Raw genomic sequence first — 21,066 nt, 5'->3', positions numbered from 1 at the left:
CCAGCCATGTGCAGGAAGCAACTGGGCAGTAAACTGAGCTGGTAGTGAAGCTGCTTGTGGCCCTGTCTCCCAGCCATAGTTCATCAACAGACTGCCTCCAGCAAAGAGAACATTTCTGAGGATTTTATCATTCAGGCCTGCCTTATCTTACTATTTCATGGTGCCAAATAGAGTTCTGGGAAGTTCCCACAGCTTGTGCCCCTTAAACCTTTGTTGCAACCAGGGTAGTGGTTCTGCTCTGCAGATGGACCACCTCCTTGGTGCTCTGCCAACTTTGTCTGCGAGTGGGGCCCACAGCAGGTGTTTAATCTCAGCATATTTCTAGGCTCTGGTGTAGTCTTCACTGAATTTAGCAGGTCATCCTCATTTATTGTACCTAGGGTTTCATTGGTACCTTATTTTTTCAGAGTGGATGGTTTTTTTTTTTCCCCTTTCTTGTTTTTGGGTGATCTCAAGGATGACAACATGACAGGGGTAACTTTATTTTGTTTTTCTAAACTTTATTTATTTTAAAACCAGAACTTTTTTTTTTTTTTTTTTTGGAGACAGGGTCTCACTCTCTCACCCAGACTGGAGTGCAGTGGCATGATCTCGGCTCACCACAACCTCTGCCTCCCAGGCTCAAGTGATTCTTCTGCCTCAGCCTCCCAAGTAGCTGGGATTACAGGTGCCCGCCATTACCGCCTGGCTAATTTTTGTATTTTAGTAGAGAGAGGGTTTCACCATGTTAGCCAGGCCGGTCTTGAACTCCTGACCTCAAATGATCCACCAGCCTCGGCCTCCCAAAGTGCTGGGATTACAAGCGTGAGCCACCGCGCCTGGCCTAAAACTGGAACCATTTTTAAAAATAGAGTGCCTCTATTCTTGGAAGGAGTAGGTAACATACCGCCTTAGACCACGTCACGTGGGTAAAATAGTTTCAAAGTTCTGCACACACCCCAACAGCAAAAAGCTTTCTCATAATCATATAGGTGTAAGTAACAGCTTAGATCAAATCCAGGTCTGTCGAAGTCCAAAGCCTCAGTTCTTTTTGTCATAGAACTTTCTCATAAAGGATAAAGATAGCTCTTTATGCTTTTTCTTATGAATATTTTTCTATTAACTACTTTTTCTTTCCTGGTTTTTAGTGTGACAAGTACAAGACTGGAGTTATTGATGGGCCTGCATGTAACAGCCTTTGTGTTACAGAAACTCTTTACTTTGGAAAATGCTTATCCACCAAGCCCAACAATCAGGTAGGGACATTATGAGTAAACATTCCAGAATTATAGTGTACTCTAATTTTGCCAGAAATTAAAGGCATTATTAAAAGAATTCTTGAACCAAAGCTTTGAGATATTATATGTATTTCAATTTTGTATGCTTTGATTAATTGATTCAACAGACATTTATTTTATTTTAATTTTTTGAGACAGAATCTGTTGTCCAGGCTGGAATACAGTGGTGAGATCTCTGCTTACTGCAAACTCCACTTCCCAGGCTCAAGTGAGCCTCCCACCTCAGCCTCCCATGTAGCTGGGACTACAGGCTCACGCAACCACACTTGGCTAATTTTTTGTATTTTTGTAGAAAGAGTCCTGCCATGTTGCCCAGGCTGGTCTCAAACTCCTGAGCTCAAGCAATCCACCCACCTTGGCTTCCCAAAGTGCTGGGATTATAGGTGTGAGCCACCGCACCTGGCCAGTCGACAGATATGTGTTAATCTATTCCCAGTATATTCCAGACACTGTTTTGTTTTGTTTTTGTTTTTCTGTCAGCACTTTGATCTTAGACAGATGCTGTTTTAGTTACCAGGAATACAATGGTGATTAAGGCAACCTGGTGTAGTGGCTCACACATGTAATCCCAACACTTTGGGAGGCTGAGATGGGAGGACCACTTGAACCCAGGAGTTTGAGACCAACCTGGGCAATGTAGTGAGACCCTGTCTCTCCAAAATCAAAAAAATTTTTTAAAAAGCCAGGTGTGGTGGCACACACCTGTAGTTCTAGCTACTCAAGAGGCTGAGGTGGGAAGATTGCTTGAGCCCAGGAGGTTGAGGCTGCAGTGAGCTATGTGCTCTAGCCTGGGTGACAGAGTGAGACCCTGTCTCAAAAAATTAAAAAAAATACAGATAGCTGGGCCCAGTGGCACATGCCTGTAATCCCAGCACTTCGGGAGGCCAAGGTGGGTGGATTGCTTTAGTCCAGGAGTTTGAGGCCTACCTGAGCAACATAGCAAAACCCTGTCTCTACAAAAAATACAAAAATTAGCTGGGTGGCCAGGCACGGTGGCACACACCTGTAATCCCAGCACTTTATCTCTACTAAAAACACAAAAAATTAGCTGGGTGTGGTGGCGCATGCCTGTGATCCCAACTACTCCAGAGGCTGAGGCACAAGAATCGCTTGAACCTGGAAGGTGGAGGTTCCAGTGAGCCTAAATCTCACACCACTGCACTCCAGCCTGGACAACAGAGCGAGACTTTTGTCTCAAAAAATATATGTATTAGCTGGGTGTGGTGGCACACACCTATGATCCCAGCTACTCGGGAGGCTGAGGTGGGGTGATCACTTGAGCCCAGGAGGTCAAGGCTGCAGTGAGCCACGTTCATGTCACTGCACTCCAGCCTGGGTGACAGAGTAAGACCCTATCTCAAAAAAAAGACAAGATTGCTCCCTTATAGACCTTACATGATCCCAGAGGGACAGGAGGCACAGCTGATAAATAAATAAATAAATAAACAAAATAATTATAGAATATGGTGTGTTCTGTGGGAGATACAGAGGGCAAATAGAGAATGCAGTGTCGGGGATGGTGAGAAGTGCTTTAGAGGATGTGATCAGAGAAGACCTTTCTGAAATAATATCTGAACTTATACCTTAATAAAGAATTCATAGGCATGGGCAAAGGACAGGATGAACTAAATCACAAAAGAACTGCAAACAGCTGATGAACATAATGAAAAAAAATTCTACCTTACTTTTCATCAGAGAAATAAGAATAAAACAATAGAATATCTAATTGGGGTAGAATAAAATACAACGAAACATCCAGAGCACTGGAAAATTGCATTTTAATGTTCAACTTATGATTACTAAATTTTCCTGCATAAATATGCATTATTCCTATAGAAATTTAAAATAATTTTTAAGTTGACAATATTAATCATGTTAAAGACAATTTCTAAAACAAAGTCCAACATTTGAGTGTCTCCTGCATGCCAGGCACTGTTTGAGGCACTGAGGAAGACAGATAAAGCCTCTAACCTCGTGTTCTAATGTGAGATGAGACAGATAGTAATAAACTGATAAATAAATAAATATGATAATTTTAGACAGTACAAAAGGCTATGAGGATAATGAAACAGGATTAGAGGTGACCTGGAGGTGGAAGAGGATCTATTCTAGACAGGGGGTCAGGGAAGGCTTTCTAAATGCAATGTGTGATCTGAGACTTGAATGATGTAAAGGAGCCAGCCACGTGAAGATCTGGGAGAGCACATTCCAGGCAGAGCCAGCAAGTGAAGCAGGTCAGGAAGCCAAAACAAGCATGATAGCTTTAGCCTATCACAGAAAGACCAGTGTAGCTGGGACTTTGAGAAACTTGGAGTACATGGTACAAGATCAGGTTGGAGACATAGGCGAGGCCAGCTCAAATGGAGCCCAACCGGTCATGCAAAGGACTTTGGACTTTAATTGAAATGGGAATTTATTAGAGGGTTTGGAGCAAGGCAGTGAAATAATGTTTTGTTTGGATTAATATTAATAATATGATTTTTTTTTTTTTTTAATGTAGAAGAGGGGCAACCTATCCTAGTGGTAAAGACCTCAGCTCTTTTCAGCATGTTACTTCACCTGTCTCTGCTTCAGTTTCCCCATCAGTGAAATAAGTATAATGATAGTACCTACCACCTAAGGTTGGTACAAGGATTAAAATAATAGCAAATCAGTAAAAGCCGGGTGTGGTGGCTCATGCCTATAATCCCAGCAACTTGGGAGGCTGAGGCAGGAAGATTCCTTGAGCTCAGGAGTTTGAGCTGCAATGAGCTATGATTATGCCACTGAACTCCAGCCTGGGTGACAAAGCGAGACCCTGTCTCTAAAATAAATTAGTAGACCATAGGATATAGTTAACACTATATAATATTAGTTTGATAAATAACTAGATACTTAAATAGTAGTTAATTTTAGGGAAGTGAGATTATGGAAGTAGAATGTTTGGGAACTTTGCTTTTGCCTTACATCCTTCTCATTGGACTTTTTGAAAAATATATTTAGGCATGTATTACTCTTATAATTTAAAAAAATTAGTTTAAGGAAAAAATCTTGAGTATGATTTCAAGTTTGCAGTTCAAAAATAAAGTCACACTTCAACCTCAATGTTTGATGCATGTTTTGTTTTGTTTAGAGGAGGAGGACCCTAAAAATATAGTGGTATATTTCTTAGAGTTTTCTACTCAGTATAATACGTAACTTGCCACTCTTTTTTACATAGATGTATTTAGGGATTTGGGATAATCTACCAGGTGTTGTGAAATGTCAAATGGAACAAGCGCTTCATCTTGATTTTGGAACTGAATTGGAACCAAGAAAAGAAATAGTGCTATTTGATAAGCCAACTAGAGGAACTACTGTACAGAAATTTAAAGAAATGGTCTATAGTCTCTTTAAGGTAAGTATATCCATTCACACGTTGCTAGTGTGAAGTGGGACTCTTTAGAGGAACTGGCAGGACCTCATCCTAAGCCATTAAAGTATTGATATTCTTTGACCTCTATCAGGTACTCCATCCTGAGGAAATAATTGTAAGAGGCTGGGCATGGTGGCTCACGCCTGTTATCCCAACAATTTGGGAGGCCAAGGCAGGAGGATCACTTGAGCCCAGGAGTTCAAGTCCAGCCTGGGCAACATAGTAAGACCTCAGCTATATATATGTGTGTATATATATACAAGCCAGGAGTGGTGGCATGTGCCTGTAGTCCTAACTACTTTGAGAGGCTGAGGTGCGAGGATTGCTTGAGCCTGGGAGGTCAAGGTTGCAGTGAGCCAAGATCTCACCACTGCACTCCAGCCTGGGTGACAAAATGAGACCCTGTTTCAAAAAAAAACAAAAAGAAAAGAAATCTGTATTGGAGAATGTTTACTTTAACATTATTTATGATAGCTGAAACTATCCAGATATGAGGAGGGAGTTCATTAATTGGAGTGCTGTACAGTTTGACATGAAAATTAATTCAAAAAAGGTGAAATAAAATTAGTATACTCAGAATTGTGGTTATTAGAGGCTGGGAAGGGTACAGAGAGGACGAGAGGTTGGTTAACAGATTCAAAATTACAGCTAGATAGGCAGAATAAGTTCTAGTGTTCTATAGCACTATAGGGTAGAGAGATTAATAATTTTTGTATATTTTCAAAAAACTAAAAGGATTGTGAATGTTCACAAAACAATGATAAATGTTTGAGACATAAATATGCTAATTACCTTGATTTGATCATTACACATTGTATGTGTGTATTGAAATATCACTCTGTATCCCATGAATTTTTTTTCTGTGTCTTCCCATGCACAATACAGATAAGGCACAGGGCCTAGGCTGAGGTGCACATGGGAGTTTACCTCCTCATTCTGTAGTCAGTGGAAGAACCCAGCTTGGGATAGCACCAGGAGGCCTGGGTTTTGTTTTGTTTTGGTTTGGTTTTCTGCCTTTTTTAAAAAGACAGTTTTTTGTTTGTTTTGGTTTGGTTTTTGTTTTGTTTTTTTGGCAAGGTCTTGCTCTCGTGCCCAAGCTGGAGTGTGCAAGTGGCATGATCTCGGCTCATTGCAGCTTCAGCCTCCGGGGTTTAAGCCATCCTCCTGCCTCAGCCCCCCAAGTAGCTGGGATCACAGGCGCACCACCACACCTGGCTAAGGTTTTTTTTTTTTTTTTAGATGGAGTCTCGCTCTGTTGCCCAGGCTGGAGTGCAATGGCATGGTCTCAGCTCATTGCAACCTTGCCTCCCAGATTCAAGCAATTCTCCTGCTTCAGCCTCCCAAGCAGCTGGGATTACAGGCACCTGCCACCACAGTCGGCTAATTTTTGTATTTTTAGTAGAGATGGGATTTCACTCCCATTTTTAGTAGAGATGGGATTTTGGCGAGGCTGGTCTCGAATTCTGACCTCGTGGTGATCCACCCGCCTCAGCCTCCCAAAGTGCTGGGATTACAGGCATGAGTCACCACAACCAGCATTTTTTTTTTTTTTTTTTTTTAAGCAGAAACAGGGTTTCACCATGTTGCCCAGGCTGGTCTAGAACTCCTGAGCTCAAGCTATCTGCCCACCTTGGCTTCCCAAAGTGCTGGAATTACAGGCTTGAGCAATTGCGCCCATCAGTATCCCATAAATTTGTAGTTATTACATATCACTAAAACTAATGGGAAAAAAAGCATAGCAGTTCCTCCCATGCAAAAAAAAAAAAAAGTACTCTGCAAATTATTTTTTTTACTTTAGAGAACTACTAATATAAAGATTAAATAGAAATATAAGAAAGTTTTGGGAAAAAAAATTTATTTTCATTGCTCTTTTATTTTCACTCAAATTTTTTATTTGGCCATTTTACATGCATTTCAGACTATTTTATCCCAGAGAAACAGGGAAATACTTTTTAACCTTCATTATTATAATACTACTACTTGAACAAAATAATTATTAATGTGATAAAGACAAAATAGGATAAAATAATTAGGCCAGGCATGGTGGCTCATGCCTGTAATCCCAGCACTTTGGGAGGCTGAGGTAGGAGGATCACCTGAGCCCAGGAGTTTGAGACCAGCCTGCACAACATAGTGAGATCCCCATCTCTAAACAAAAGAGAAAATAATTTTTAGTTGACCCTTATTATAACTTTGATGTAAGTACATTACAGTACAATTTTTCAAGTCCACATATGAGGGGGTGGTTTTTTAATGTATGAATGAGGAATAATTACTTTGTTGGTTAACTATCTAAAGGGCCTGAAGGGGACAGGGGAGTTAGAGTGCCATTTCCTAAGAAACAGACAAGTATTCAGTGGATTTTACTGCAGTTACATAAAGCATGGTTCTAGTTCACTTAGGAAGCATCATAAATATTTGGAGATATAATACATTAAGTTCTTTTATGGGAATTCAGTACGATTATTTCTAGCATGGTTAATAGTGCCCATAAAGGAACTTAGTATGTTATAGCATGGGAGATATTTTTCATTCCTTCTGTATAATTAGCCAAATTCTTGACAGGCAAAATTGGGTGACCAAGGAAACCTCTCTGAACTGGTTAATCTCATCTTGACGGTGGCTGATGGAGACAAAGATGGCCAGGTTTCCTTGGGAGAAGCAAAATCAGCATGGGCACTTCTTCAACTGAATGAATTTCTTCTCATGGTGATACTTCAAGATAAAGAACATACCCCCAAATTAATGGGATTCTGTGGTGACCTGTATGTGATGGAAAGTGTTGAATATACCTCTCTTTATGGAATAAGCCTTCCTTGGGTCATTGAACTTTTTATTCCATCTGGGTTCAGAAGAAGCATGGATCAGCTGTTCACACCATCATGGCCAAGAAAGGCAAAAATAGCCATAGGACTTCTAGAATTTGTGGAAGATGTTTTCCATGGCCCCTATGGAAATTTCCTCATGTGCGATACTAGTGCCAAAAACCTAGGATATAATGATAAGTATGATTTGAAAATGGTGGATATGAGAAAAATTGTGCCAGAGACAAACCTGAAAGAACTTATTAAGGATCGTCACTGTGAGTCTGATTTGGACTGTGTCTACGGCACAGATTGTAGAACTAGCTGTGATCAGAGTACAATGAAGTGTACTTCAGAAGTGATACAACCAAACTTGGCAAAAGCCTGTCAGTTACTCAAAGACTACCTACTGCGTGGTGCTCCAAGTGAAATTCGTGAAGAATTAGAAAAGCAGCTTTATTCTTGTATTGCTCTCAAAGTCACAGCAAATCAAATGGAAATGGAACATTCTTTGATACTAAATAACCTAAAAACATTATTGTGGAAGAAAATTTCCTACACTAATGACTCTTAGTTCATTTGGACATAGTTACAATTTTAAGAAACTTGCCACTTTTAAAGAACAATTTTGAGCATTAAAAAAATGGCTTCAGATTCCTGCCAGTTACACAAAACTCCTTCCCCCAGGCCTGAGAAGCCACCAGTATGTGATTACTGAAGTAATGGCAGGTGTAAGATCAACAGGTCCCCAAGATGTCATTCCTGCCCTTTTAGAAACCCTGTTACATCTCTGATGTTCATTATTTAACTATTTTGACTGACTTTAAAAACCAATGCTGTGAAAAGCCTCATTCCATAAACATCAATAGTGAGTCATCTGTAGATTTACCTTAGTCAAAATACCAATGCTGGAAACATTGTGTTTGCATTGAAGCTGCTGTTCAACAAGAAAATTTATAAATTTACTAATGTCTTAGCATGGTAAAGTTTGCACATTAACAGAAATTAAGACTGCAAAGCAGGTTAAACTTGCTCCTTTATAAACAGATGTTGGGTTAATAGCATGGTTTATTCTATTAAAGACTTATACACCCATTTTTAACCTCATTCAGCCATCAGCTGTTATGTGTAGCTTCACAATGTTTCAAGTGGTTTACTTCAAGAAATCTTATACTTGACAATACACCAATTTTATTGACTGAAAATGGATGAACTTTCCTAAAGATTCAAAGGGCCCATCTTAGCATTACACAGCTGACTTGAGCCCTTCAAAACTGACATCTTAAGGCCCAATCAAGATCCACATATCCTGACTTTGATCTTTGTGCAAGTGGGACTGTAAGTGCAAGACTAAAATAAATTATAGCAGACTTTTAAGAATAACTTTCCATTTTCAAACAGTATATATTCTGTGGGCCAAAGGGCTATTTCTTAAAGAGGCATGTAAATGTATTCATCTAATGTTTTTTTCCCCACGTAAACTTGATATTCAAGGTTTAATATTTGCTCCTTTCATATTTTCACACATATACTCAGATTTGGCATGTACCTTTCAACATCTCCATAAAATTAAACACCTTTTGGAGAAAAGATCCAGTATTTTCCGCTCAAAGGTTTCACCTACTTAAAGTGGATGTGTTAAAAATCTATGTGACCTTCACTGGACAGCTTTCTCTCAAAACTTTCCCTCAATGCCATGGATTAGCACCAGTTTTGTTTACTTTAAGGTACTTTTCCCATTAATCATCTGGTTATAATAAATGGATAGAAGAAATATTTCCCAGTGATGGCTGGTCTGTTGCTTGCCAGATTTTTAGGAAGAGCTGTTCATCATACAACATAAGGGATAATGACTCCTGTCAGGTAAAACAGAAGCCCAAGAAATAACAACTTTTTCTTAAAAAGTTACGCTTGTTTTCTTGGAGGAAAAAACCTGTCAACTCCTTTGCTTTTATAAAATATTTCAGGGTATTTCCTATAAGGTTCGTAAGAATAAGAGCTTAACACAGAAGTAGTTTCTGTCTGTAAGTTTATTATCTTTATCTGAAAAATCATCATAGAAAATTGTTTGGTTTAGCTCTCAGCAGCCCGCTCCTGAGCTCTGAGGAAGCTTGCCTTCTTTTGAGCTACCCGATCCTTCTTCTGAGCAAGAGACATTTTGGGACGGTTCCACCTACAAAAGATAGGAATATATATTTTTTAAACCATAACTGAAGAGAATAGAGAATAATTTAAAATTTTAATTTTAATAAAGTTTAAGAGAATATTCAAGACTTTGCAATCACAAGGAGGCTAAATAATCCAAGTTCAAATACATTTACTTATGTATGATCTTAAGCTAACTTTCCCAAACCCCAACTTCTATAATGTCCTACTACCACAGGGTCAAAAGTCAAATAGAAGACATGTTAGATCCAGCAATCCCATTTCTAGGTATTTGCCCACATGTTTTGAAATCAGTTTGTCCAAGAGAGTGGCACTCCCATGTTCATTGCAGCACTATATATTAATAACAACAGATAAATGGATAAAGGAAATGTGGTATACATATACATAATGGAATATTACTCAGTCTTTAAAAAAGATGGAAATTGTCATTTGCAACATGAATGGAAGTGGAGAATATTGTGCTCAGTGAAGTAAGCCAGGCACAAAAAGACAAATACTTCATATTCATATAGAATCTAAAACAATGTAACTCACAGAAGTAGAGAGAAGAATGGTGGTTACAGAGGTTGGTGGGGGTGGTGGGTGCAAAGAATGGGCAGATAGTCAAGTATAAAACCTCCAACTGGAGGAATATGGTTTTATTTTAGTTCTATTGCACAGCATGATAATATAGTATTGTACGCTTCACAATTAAGAGAATAAATTTCAAATGTTCTTGCCACAAAGTGTTAAGTATTTGAGGTGAATGTTAAATACACTGATTACTACACATTGTATTTGTAGGCCATCACATCACTTTATGCTTACATGTTCATCAAGTATTATTTTCTATTCCATTTAAAGATCAAAACATGAAAGAGCAACAAAAAGCAACTTTTTTGTCAGCCAATAAAAAATGCAGTAACCAGTACTTAGACTGTACTAGGATAGAAAGCCACCTCAGTAGTGTCTGAGGCTAACACATTTCTATCACCACAGTTACTTTTGCAAACCTGGTTCCCTTCGCTTCTGCCACATCATGCAGAGCTAGTGATCGAGTTTGCACAATTACACCAAGTCTGCCCCACGTGGGAACCACTCCCAACCTGTTTTCTTGAAAAGACCAAAAAAAAAAAAGACGTACCTCTTCTTTTTAACTTCTTTCTTGGGCTTCTTTTCATAGACTGGATTCTCTCGTATAGCAGCGTGAGCTTTCTTATACATCTCCTCCATCTGAAACAAAGGAAAGCAAACAGTACTTGGTTTCATTTCATATGCCCTACTATATTAATGCAACCATAACTTATTTTGTCCTTCTAAGTCAGATTCTCAAAAGGAACTAAACTAAATCAATGTTGGTAAACACTAACTTCTAATAAATTCCCAATTTTTGCCTTATGCAATGTGAATTATCGCTATTCATACAACTCCATCTTAAGAAAAAAAAAAATCAGGTCAGGTGTGGTGGTTCATGCCTGTAATCTCAAGCACTTTGGGAGTCTGAAGTGGGAGGATCACTTGAGCTCAGGAGTTTGAGACCAGCTAAGGCAACACAGTGAGACCTGTCTCCACAAAAAAACTAATTAGCCAAGTGGCAATTATTAATGGTGGCATGCACCTGTAGTCCCAGCTGCGGAACTACACTTGAGTCCAGGAAGTCAAGGCTGCAGTGGCACAATCACAGCTCACTGGAACCCCAGCCTAGGTGACAGAATCAGACCTCATCTCTACCAAAAACTAAAAAAAAAAAAAAAAAAATTAGCAGGGCATGGTGATGCACACCTATAACCCCAGCTACCTCGGGAGCCTGAGGTGGGAGGATTGCTTGAGCCCAGAAGTTTGCAATGAGCTATAATTGTGCCATTGCACCCCAACCTGGGCAACAGAACAGAACAAGATCCTGCCTCAAAAAAATAAATACATAAAATAAGAAAAGAAAAAGAAAAATCTGCAGGTACTTCTGAGAAATTCAGCCACATTTCTTGAGTCACTCCAAATTTTTGTCGGCAGAAATATTGCGCTTCTCATTTTAAAATGCTGTCTGGCCTAGATTCTTTCATTCAAGAACAAGTGCCAAAAGTATCAGTTAAGATGATTAATGTATGTGACCAAGAGTCACAACACTGACATAGCTTAACTGAGACCAAGGACTGGATACAGGCCAACAAGCAAATTCATCTGTCATCCCACAATCCCCAGGATTTTGTTTTCCATCTTTATTTCACAGGCCTTTTAAAGTAATTCCCAGCATTATGTACCAAGGACCTCTTCTGTCTTTCACTACTACCAATCCCTAGTATCTGGTGGTAATATAAGGCCTCTAGGACCAGAAAGACGTCAGAAATTTTCCTGAAAAGCCAACTGATTAGGTATGTTATTGGGCAATTTTTTGGTTTGTTTTTTGACACAAAGTCTCGCTCTGTTGCCCAGGCTGGAGTGCAGTAGCGCAATCCCAGCTCAGTGCAACCTCCACCTCCAGGATTCCAGCAATTCTTCTGCCTCAGCCTCCTGAGTCACTGGGATTACAGAAGTGAGCCACCATGCCCAGCTACTTTTTGTATTTTTAGCAGAGACAGGGTTTCACCATATTGGCAAGGCTGGTCTCGAACTCCTGACCTCAAGTGATCTGCCCGCCTCGGCCTCCCAGGTCCAGGGATTACAGGAGTGAGCTACCATGCCCTGCCAGGGCAATTTTGTTCTAAAACTCACTGGGGAAAAAAAAAAAAAAGTGCAACTCTCCGAATACCTAATAATTATAGCCCACTACAGACTATGTCACAGTAATCCAGGTCTCTAAAATTATTCATTCAATGTGGAGATGTGATTACTACATGTATTTGCATAAAGATTATTAGTAAAGGAAAATAATGCAAAAATGCTCACTGTATTTGAAACCTCAACTACCTATACCCATTTTGAAAGTTAATTTCCCTACCTCTTTTAGCACTCTACTATAGCTGTTCACTAACAAATAACGAATCCATTTGATGACTTCATATATAGTCATTCAACAAATCTAAGCAACCCAGTTCCTTCCAAGACATCAGACAAGTAGACATGTAGATAATGCCATGAATCAGATAAAGACCACGTCCTGTTGGAGACACATCAGATGTCTGCATAGGATTTCAGCAGGCACACTGAAGGATAGAGGCCACTGTAGATAAAATTAATGAGCCAGCTAGAAAAATACATTAGCCAAAAAGTAGTCTAGCTGAAGGAAGGCATGTATACAGGAAAGCATTAGGAAGTAAACATCTGAAAGCACAAACTGTGAGTCTGAAAGTTCTGAGCAAGTATGACATGACTACATCAAGATATAGGTTAGGAAGTAGATTTTGCAGGACTAACAGAATCATAATCTAAAAGTAAATGACCTCTTTTCTTTACCAGGATGAAGTCGTAAGTAACAAATAAATAAAACGCAGTAAAAATTAACGTGCACCTACATTACTGATAAAAAAACTACTCTTCTTTTCCTAACTCAGAACTCAAGCTATGTATTTATTCAGCCTTTACACTGTGTCCAAAGCATAGAAATAACAGAAAGTGATCATTTCCCAACTACAACTCTGTTTTTATCCAAAATAGAAGCTACTACACACTAACAAAAAAGGACTTGGGTCAGGCACAATGGCTCTCATCTGTAAGCCCAGCACTTTGGGACTGGTTCTTGCATACATGACTCCCCTCATTTCTACAACATCATGCAAACCCAGTGATCAAATCTCTTTTCCTGTGTACATGTCTGAGATAACTGGAAAGCCCAGAATATAGCACACATATGCTACGAAGAGCTTCCCTCCCAGATGCTACCAAATAAGTGAAATTTATTATCTAGCACCTCCTATCAAACAAAGCAGATTACAACTATGATTACAGGAATGACATTTACAAATACATAACAGCCAAAGCATAAAAGGTAGCCAAATCTTCAGATACTTGAAGTCTCCCACACCTGAGGATCTAAAAGATTACTAAAAGAATGTTGACACGTCTAGCTCAGTACTACCCTGAAACATGCCTATATAACAATGTTACCTGCCCCCAAAACAAGTAATAAACCTATTTCTATAAATTAACCAATATAGACATTTTTAGGTAAATGTTTTACCATGTCTGGAGTTACACTGTTCTTTATGTATTGAGAGAACTGTTTCTTGTAAGCATCTTCATCTTCTTCCATTAAGTAGCGCATATAATCTGCAACATTCTGGCCCATGATGTGCTTCCGGTGTACTTCTGCATTAAATTCCTTGCTTTCAGAATCATAACCGGGGAATCGTTTGGTACTAAAATAAAGTTATTCATATTTTAGTATAGACTCACTTAACTTAGTTTATGAGTAAGAATTTACTTCAGTAGCTGCCATCAGTCCCGTCTTGAAACAATTATCGCATCATATGCAACCAAAGGACCAACTACTGACTGCTCAGTTAGTGGGGTATCATCATTCAGCAGCTCATCTCTGAATTCCAGGACAGAAATGAAATTCATGCTACAAACACCTTTAAAAGCCATTACCAAGGCTTTCTACCACGCAAAATTAGTTATCTAGCACATTAGCACAGGAAGGAGTTTCAAAACTTATACTCTAAATCCTTTAATTTTCAGTGGGTATATGGGAATAAGTGATTTGTCCAAGATCACAGTTAATGAAATTGTCAAGTGAGAATGCTCTTGGTGTACTTGCAACTAACTCCCCCCACCCACCTCCACATCATAAAAGCAAAATTTCAGTTGGGCTGTATTTTAGGCTTACCAAAAATTACTATTTCTTGGTTAAATCACCAAATACTAAAATGTTCCTAAGAAGTTAATAAATCAAGATGCATAGACTCAACAATAAAAAATACCATTAAACCAATAGAACTACAAATTAACCTACTTAACTTCCCAAAATGGCCTACAATCTTATTCCTAGTTGCAGGTTTAGAAATCTCTCATAAGCCTTTTCCTCAAACTCCTTATCAAATTCTAGGATCCACCTTTTTGCATAATTCAGCAAATCATTTTTATTCTGATTGAAAAAAGAAAGTACATGGAGAAAGAGGATGGAGTTGCTCATTGCTAATAAAAATTAAGTCATATGCAAAAGGTAGTGGTTTCAATCCCATCTCTTTAACTGGCCCGAAAAACCTGGACAAATAACTCTGAGCCTCTGACTCTTAATTTGTAAAATGGGCTATAATTCCCTCCTGCCCTACCAGGTTTCTCCTGCATGGTACCTAGGCATACAGGAGGCATTCAATGATAGCTACTTTAATTCAGTTATCCCCACAACCCAACTAGTTAAAAACAGGGAAGTACCAGAATCCAGGCACCAAGATCTTAAATAGTATTCTTACCTGTGAGGGATAGACAAGCCTCCATCCACAGCTCCCTTCAGGGCGCCAAAAACTTTATTGCCAGTGGTAGTTCTGGCAAGGCCTGCATCCAAATAGCAGGTAAAGGCACCTGGCTGACCATCAATGCTTTCCACATTGTATTCATCGCCAGTCACCTCCACTTGGCCTTCATAGATCTTGTCCATGCCAAACCTATTGAGAAGCTATTAAAGAAACCAACGTAAATGCTGGTTTGAATTATTCAAGCTGTTCTAAAATTAAAATAGCTTATGTCATAACCGTAAGGACCACTGACATCTGGAAAAGAAAATTTCCTTCCACACCCACCCCTTTCACCAGATCCACTTGGTCATGAATTTTTAAATGCTATAAAAAGAATCTTAAAACATTCAATTTCACCTGAAACAATTTTGTTTTATGACTTCTACATCTTTGCTACATGTCCACACTTCACTTATGCAGCAATCAATGAAAATGCATAAATTTGATTCTTATACTTACTCAGGGAGGTTATCTCCACATCCAGTATATTTGCTTAGAATAATTCATCAACTAAATATTTTGATGCCATAACATGTAGTTTAACTTAATCTGGAGTAAAATTTTAAGGGTAGAATCCTGGACAAAAGGAGCATCATTCGTGGCTCTATTCTCCAACTACATTATGTTAACCTGAGCCACTCCTCTGCTGGTACACAGTCGCCCAGGTATGGTTCCACAAGTAGTGCCTTTAAACCAAATTGTCCTCATGACAATGTCCTCTCCATTCAAACGTTGTTTATAACCAATGATGTGAGCTGTGTCATCAACCTTGATGCACATGCTTAACAATTCCATTGCAAAACCAGGTCAAAAACTGAGATAATAAAAACAAGGCAAAATCCCATCTTCATCTGCTAGCAAAATAGAGCATATACAGCAAACACTGCCAACCAGATGGAAAAATGTTTAGAACAAAAATGAATCTTCCTATCAGTGACCACTCTCCAAAACACTAAGATTCTCTTTTTTTTTTTTTTTTTGAAACGGAGTTTTGCTCTTGTTGCCCAGGCTGGAGTGCAATGGCGTGATCTCAGCTCACTGCAACCTCTGCCTTCTGGGTTCAAGTGATTCTCCTGCCTCAGCCTCCCAAGTAGTTGGGACTACCAGCACACACACCATCATGCCCGCCTTTTTTTTTTTTTCTATTTTTTTTAGTAGAGACAGGGCTTCATCATGCTGGCCAGGCTAGTCAAACTCCTAACTTCAAGTGACCCACCGTTCTCGGCCTCCCAAAGTGCTGGGATTATAGGCTTGAGCCACTGTGCCCAGCGAAGATTCTCCAGTTTTAATGTGCATATAAATCACTTGGTACATACTATCAAAATATAGATTCCAGAGGGTCTAGAGTGGAGTTCCCACAAGTCTGCATTTTTAATGTTTGCCAACATCCAGAATGTATACCTAAGTAGCAAGTAGTCACTAGCTACAAGTAGATTTTCTTTTATTTTTTTCCTGAGACGGAGTCTCGCTCTGTTGCCCAGGCTGCAGTGGCCGGATCTCAGCTCACTGCAAGCTCCGCCTCCCGGGTTTACCCCATTCTCCTGCCTCAGCCTCCTGAGTAGCTGGGACTACAGGCGCCCACCACCACGCCAGGCTAGTGTTTTCTATTTTTTTTTTAGTAGAGATGGGGTTTCACCATGTTAGCCAGGATGGCCTCAATCTCCTGACCTCGTGATCCACCCATCTCGGCCTCCCAAAGTGCTGGGATTACAGGCTTCAGCCACCATGCCCAGCCAAGTAGATTTTCAAATACAAGTTTATATACTGCTGGAACTCAACAGTCGCAGGTTGCTAGTGGCAAAACCACTGCACAGCAAATTACAGATTTGTGTCATTGCAGAAAAGTTTATTGGAAAGAGCTGACCTAGATAGATCCATAAACAGGGCAGAAAACTGGAAGCAGGCACTCTCCTGAAGCACAACTGAAGCTATCTTATCCATTTACAGACATCTTACAGAAAACTCTCCAAGCAATGAGCCACAAACTACATCAATTAAAGTCATCTTGTACATACCCTGCGGGCCAGCAGCAGGCCAGTACAATATGCTGCAGCATAGTTTGTCAGGCCAACCTTCACACCATATTTTGGCAGTTCGTGTGCATATGCTGCGCAGACTATCATATCCCCCTCTATACGGGCATAAGCAATCTATAGTAAGAGAAAAACTAGGTTAGTAATCTGTTGCTTTCACTCTCTCATTACATCTTAATGATTTCTTTTCAAAGGAATAAAAAAAACATTGATGGACATAAATGTGCATCACTTAAAATGCTTAAGACTCTTAGCTGGGTTACTAGTAAATTAGAGGTACTTAAAAAGTCAAAGAGGAATATCCAAATATTTCAATCATCTTTTGAACTAAACATAACTAAATTCGGCAAAGTCTCAGGAACCTAATGTTTAGTTATCTGAACTTGGGTACGGAGGAAGACAATGCCTTCACAATCAACAAATTATTGGCCCAGAACACAGGTGTGCCTACCTGCTACAAAATATCAATAAATCTTAACTCTCAGAATTTCTCCTAGTTGTAAAAGCCCAGGATTCTAGCTTTCAGAGTCCAGTGAGAGTGCTCCTGGTACAAGAGCAAACTGACACTTCCTAAAGGTCTTTCATGCGGGAGCCACCTTTGTATATTTTATTAAAACCTATTTCAAAGAATAAGCAGAACAAGCTTAAAGCCCTGTTTAACTCGCAACTACCTCTTCAGTGGTTAAGTGGCATACAAGGCCATATAGGAAAAATAAGGACAAACCCTATTCTTCTACTGGAATTGGGATGGGCAAGAACTTCTTACTTGCTTCTAATCTCCCCATCCCACACACATAAAACAAATCAGTCTCTTGCTCCGTCGCCTAGGTTGGAGGGCAGTGGTGTGATCTCACTTCACTGTAGCCTCAACCTCGGGGCTCAAACAATCCTTCCACTGAGTGGCTGGGACTACAGGCGCGCCCCACCATGCCCAGCTAATTTTCTTACATTTTTTGTGAAGACAAAACTCTCACTATATTGCCCAGGCTGGTCTGAAACTCCTGGGCTCAAGCAATCTTTCCAAAGTGCTGGGATTACAGGCATGAGCCACCGCGCCCAACCAAGAGCATTTTTTAAAGTACCAATTTCCCAGGCTCCAATTCTAGACTTACTAAAAGGAAAAGAAATTATTCACTGAATGCTTTTGGAGGTGCTAGACAGCCCTTCTAACACACACACCATGTGCTTTGCTTCCCAAGCACAATTTCTCTAGCAGTAAAAAAAAAAAAAAAAGGGGGAATGTCTAGAATATAACTTACCTGACAAATGATATCTCTGTTTGTTACACGAACTATCATCCTATATTTGGGTGTGTTGTATTTATTTTTATCTTGTATCACCAAGCGTTTCCGAGCATAGTAATCAGTTTTACCCTCTGAGAAAGAAAAAAGTAATTTTAGAAAAGATATTCCACTGCATCTGCAAAGCAGATTAATATTGTAAACACAAAAAGGTGACAGTACCTCGTCGTCTTCTAAATTTCACTTGGTATCTCTTAAAGTAGGCCTTATTCTTAACAACTTTAACAAACCCCTTAAAGAAAAAAGGATGTTATTAAAACTTTGATAATGTCTTAGCCTATGATACTTTTGACATGAATTAACCATGTAACAAAATAACACTCGAACTTCAAGAGCAAAAACAAACTGTCACTTGCAGAATCCCATGTTTCACAAGCAACTAGGGTTCAAAAATGTTTTTCCTCTACTTTCCATGTCACAGACTGATAGTTTTATAAAACACAATAAAAACGAATCATTAGAGAAATATGGAATAAAAGAAACATACAAAATGCAGATCCCAATTTATTACATTTAAAGGTATAAAATTATTGTTACATTGCTTTCAAACGGTTTTAAACGCTCTCAATTTCCGTACTTTTTTCTTCGAGGACCAGCACCAGCAACTGTGCCAAACTTTTGCGAAGCACTGCTCTAGACAGCAGTCAGTGGCGCCAAACGTCAGTCTGTTCGGAACACGCTATGTCCCACTTCGAAAATCTAGCCTCAAATAACAACTACATACCTCTCTCGCTTCCCACGTATGTTTTTCAAAAGTCTAAATTACCTGCCACAAAGCTTAACTGGGTAAGAGCACATTCAGCAATAATTCCCCACTAAAACAGCACTGTTTCCCATCAGCTAAAGCAACATTTCATCCCACCCTTGGGGCCCTACCCCAATAATTAATAACTCGTCCGGCGACTGCCTCCAGAGGAAGAGGCAGGAGGCACGTATTCCACGTTAAAGAAGTTTCCGGGGCCCAGGAACACCTCCGCCTCCAAGCTCCACTGACAATTTCGGCTTCAAAGCCACTTGCTCGGCCCACCAGCACAAGCTTCCTAAAAGACTCGCCGGCTCCGACATTCTCCCGGAAAAGCCACGAAGTACTCGGTACTCGGAGCTCGAGCGGGACCCGAGGACCTGCAGCCCCCCTCCATTCCGGCGTTCTCCAGCTAGGCTGAGGCCGACTGCTTGCGACCTCTCACGCCAGGCCGCTTGCCAGCGCCCCTTCACACTAGACGGCAGTATCCCCACTCAGGCCGTCTAAACTCACCCTTCTCCCCAATCCGCAGTCCAAGCTCTCGCTACCCTTCTTCGCCAACCCCTCCCCCCAAGTTCGCGCACCGGGCGGCAGCCATTTAAGGCCACGCTGGGAGCTGCACAGCCACGACCTAGTCACAGCCAGCAATCTAACGCCATCCGGCCCCTGCGACGCGCGACACGGGCCCTAGGCTGGCGTACGGACAAGAAAAGGGAACCTCCGTGTATCTAGAGCCCCGAGACCGAGGCATAAACTCACCATCCTGCGGAACAGAGACCCGCGTCCGCGGCTCGACAGAGACCTGCAGGCCCAGCGGCGCTAGAGGGGGGGAAAAGGGCCACAACCCTTGCGCAGGCGCAGTATGTAGCGCAGGCAGTCACGCCGGTGACGTGTGGAAGAGAGAAGGCGTCGGCCACAAAGCGTTTTACGTTGCGCCCCCTGCTGGCAGGAGGGTGAATGCCTGCACAAGCTGTCAAGGTTCCAACGCTCGGGGTATCTCACAGGATCCGTGCGGTGAGGAGGAGCAGGGAGGATTAGTGGAGCCTTTCGCTTTCTTTTCTACAGCGTTTTTGTTTTGTTTTGTTTTGTTTTGTTTTGTTTTGTTTTGTTTTGTTTTGTTTTGTTCTGTTTTGTTCATAACAAACGTATTTTGCTTTTCTAAGCAGGAAAAAAAAATTAAATAGGGCAAGTTTGCTTGGGAGCCCTCTTGCCTTCTCTGGGCTACTCATCCTGGTCCAAGAGCAAACGGACCCACCCTTCCATCTCACCCCCAGGAAGCCTTCCCTGAGAGCCCCAAGCCTGGGATAGGGGCCACTCCTCTGCCTTCCTACGGCAGCTTTCTACCGGCTTCAGCCCACCACAGACTGTCAACTTTCCGAGGGTGGGCCCTGATGTCCACCTCTGACTCTCCAGCACCTAGCAGGGTATCAGCTGCTCACCATCAGAGCTGGAAGAAGGTACGGCCAACCAGGATGACAGGGTTAAGTGACTCCAAAACACTGCCACTAGGATAAATCAGAATTAGGGTGCCAATTACCTCTAATTCCAACTTGTAATTCCTTATATAACAGGAAAAATAAACAGAGTCCACTATGGCCGATGTCAACAGAGCTCTAGAGGAGAAAACTTAAAACACTTCTCACAGGAATTGTGATTCTATTTTTGCAGGGCCACCTTTGAAAGTGTAAAGAAAGACGTATTCAATTCGTATTTATGGAAAATATTTAAAAACCTTCAGTTTGGTGGATTATCAAGTTATTAGCCTACCAAAAGGGCTCCATGTCTTGGTCAGGCCTTGCTTACATTGGAGGCAAAAGCATCAGGAAGGAAAGTCTGCCTGGATACAGGCCCACTCCTAACTTTTGCGTGTTTTAGGACAAGGGTTCATGGGAAGACCCACATACCATTCATCTGAATATTTAGAAGTCATGGGCCGGGCACAGTAGCTCAGGCCAGGTGCGGTGGCTCACGCCTGTA

The 21,066-nt window shown here is 40.6% G+C and overlaps 2 protein-coding genes, 2 non-coding genes and 1 pseudogene across 6 annotated transcripts in view; 1 reads left to right on the top strand and 4 right to left on the bottom strand.

The window, feature by feature from the left end:
- Positions 1 to 9,249, top strand: part of DIPK1A (divergent protein kinase domain 1A) — a 120,212-nt gene extending 110,963 nt beyond the window's left edge. Inside the window, exons 3-5 of the mRNA XM_003892207.4 lie at positions 1,128 to 1,235; positions 4,477 to 4,653; positions 7,237 to 9,249. Coding sequence (XP_003892256.1) covers positions 1,128 to 1,235; positions 4,477 to 4,653; positions 7,237 to 8,049 — 1,098 coding nt within the window. The 3' untranslated portion in view covers positions 8,050 to 9,249. The remainder of the gene's footprint in view (positions 1 to 1,127; positions 1,236 to 4,476; positions 4,654 to 7,236) is intronic.
- LOC116272354 lies at positions 5,532 to 5,652 on the bottom strand (annotated as a pseudogene).
- A 238-nt stretch (positions 9,250 to 9,487) lies between the features above and the next one.
- On the bottom strand, positions 9,488 to 19,960 carry RPL5 (ribosomal protein L5). Of its 3 annotated transcripts, none has more exons than XM_003892206.5 (8): positions 19,849 to 19,960; positions 18,510 to 18,579; positions 18,306 to 18,421; positions 17,029 to 17,163; positions 14,972 to 15,174; positions 13,738 to 13,915; positions 10,768 to 10,856; positions 9,488 to 9,648 (listed from the first exon to the last, which is right to left on the bottom strand). In XM_003892206.5, exons 1-8 carry the CDS (start codon positions 19,849 to 19,851, stop codon positions 9,549 to 9,551), a joined length of 894 nt encoding a protein of 297 aa, XP_003892255.1. In that variant the 5' UTR covers positions 19,852 to 19,960; the 3' UTR covers positions 9,488 to 9,548. The 3 variants fall into 3 exon arrangements, with proteins under 3 accessions (XP_003892255.1, XP_017800245.1, XP_021776553.1); XM_017944756.3 differs by having other exon boundaries at positions 10,768 to 10,853; XM_021920861.2 differs by lacking the exon at positions 18,510 to 18,579 and having other exon boundaries at positions 19,849 to 19,948.
- Positions 10,559 to 10,689, bottom strand: LOC116272135. Its single transcript, XR_004180858.1, has one exon. It is a non-coding gene; the product is annotated as a small nucleolar RNA SNORA66 (small nucleolar RNA).
- LOC116272120 lies at positions 13,988 to 14,082 on the bottom strand. Its single transcript, XR_004180840.1, has one exon. It is a non-coding gene; the product is annotated as a small nucleolar RNA SNORD21 (small nucleolar RNA).
- Positions 19,961 to 21,066: the final 1,106 nt, after the last annotated feature.

Source organism: Papio anubis, chromosome 1 (genome assembly GCF_008728515.1).
Source record: "Papio anubis isolate 15944 chromosome 1, Panubis1.0, whole genome shotgun sequence".
NCBI lineage: Eukaryota > Metazoa > Chordata > Mammalia > Primates > Cercopithecidae > Papio > Papio anubis.
The sequence above is the reverse complement of the archived record's forward strand: the minus strand, read 5'-3'. Positions and strand labels throughout refer to the sequence as shown.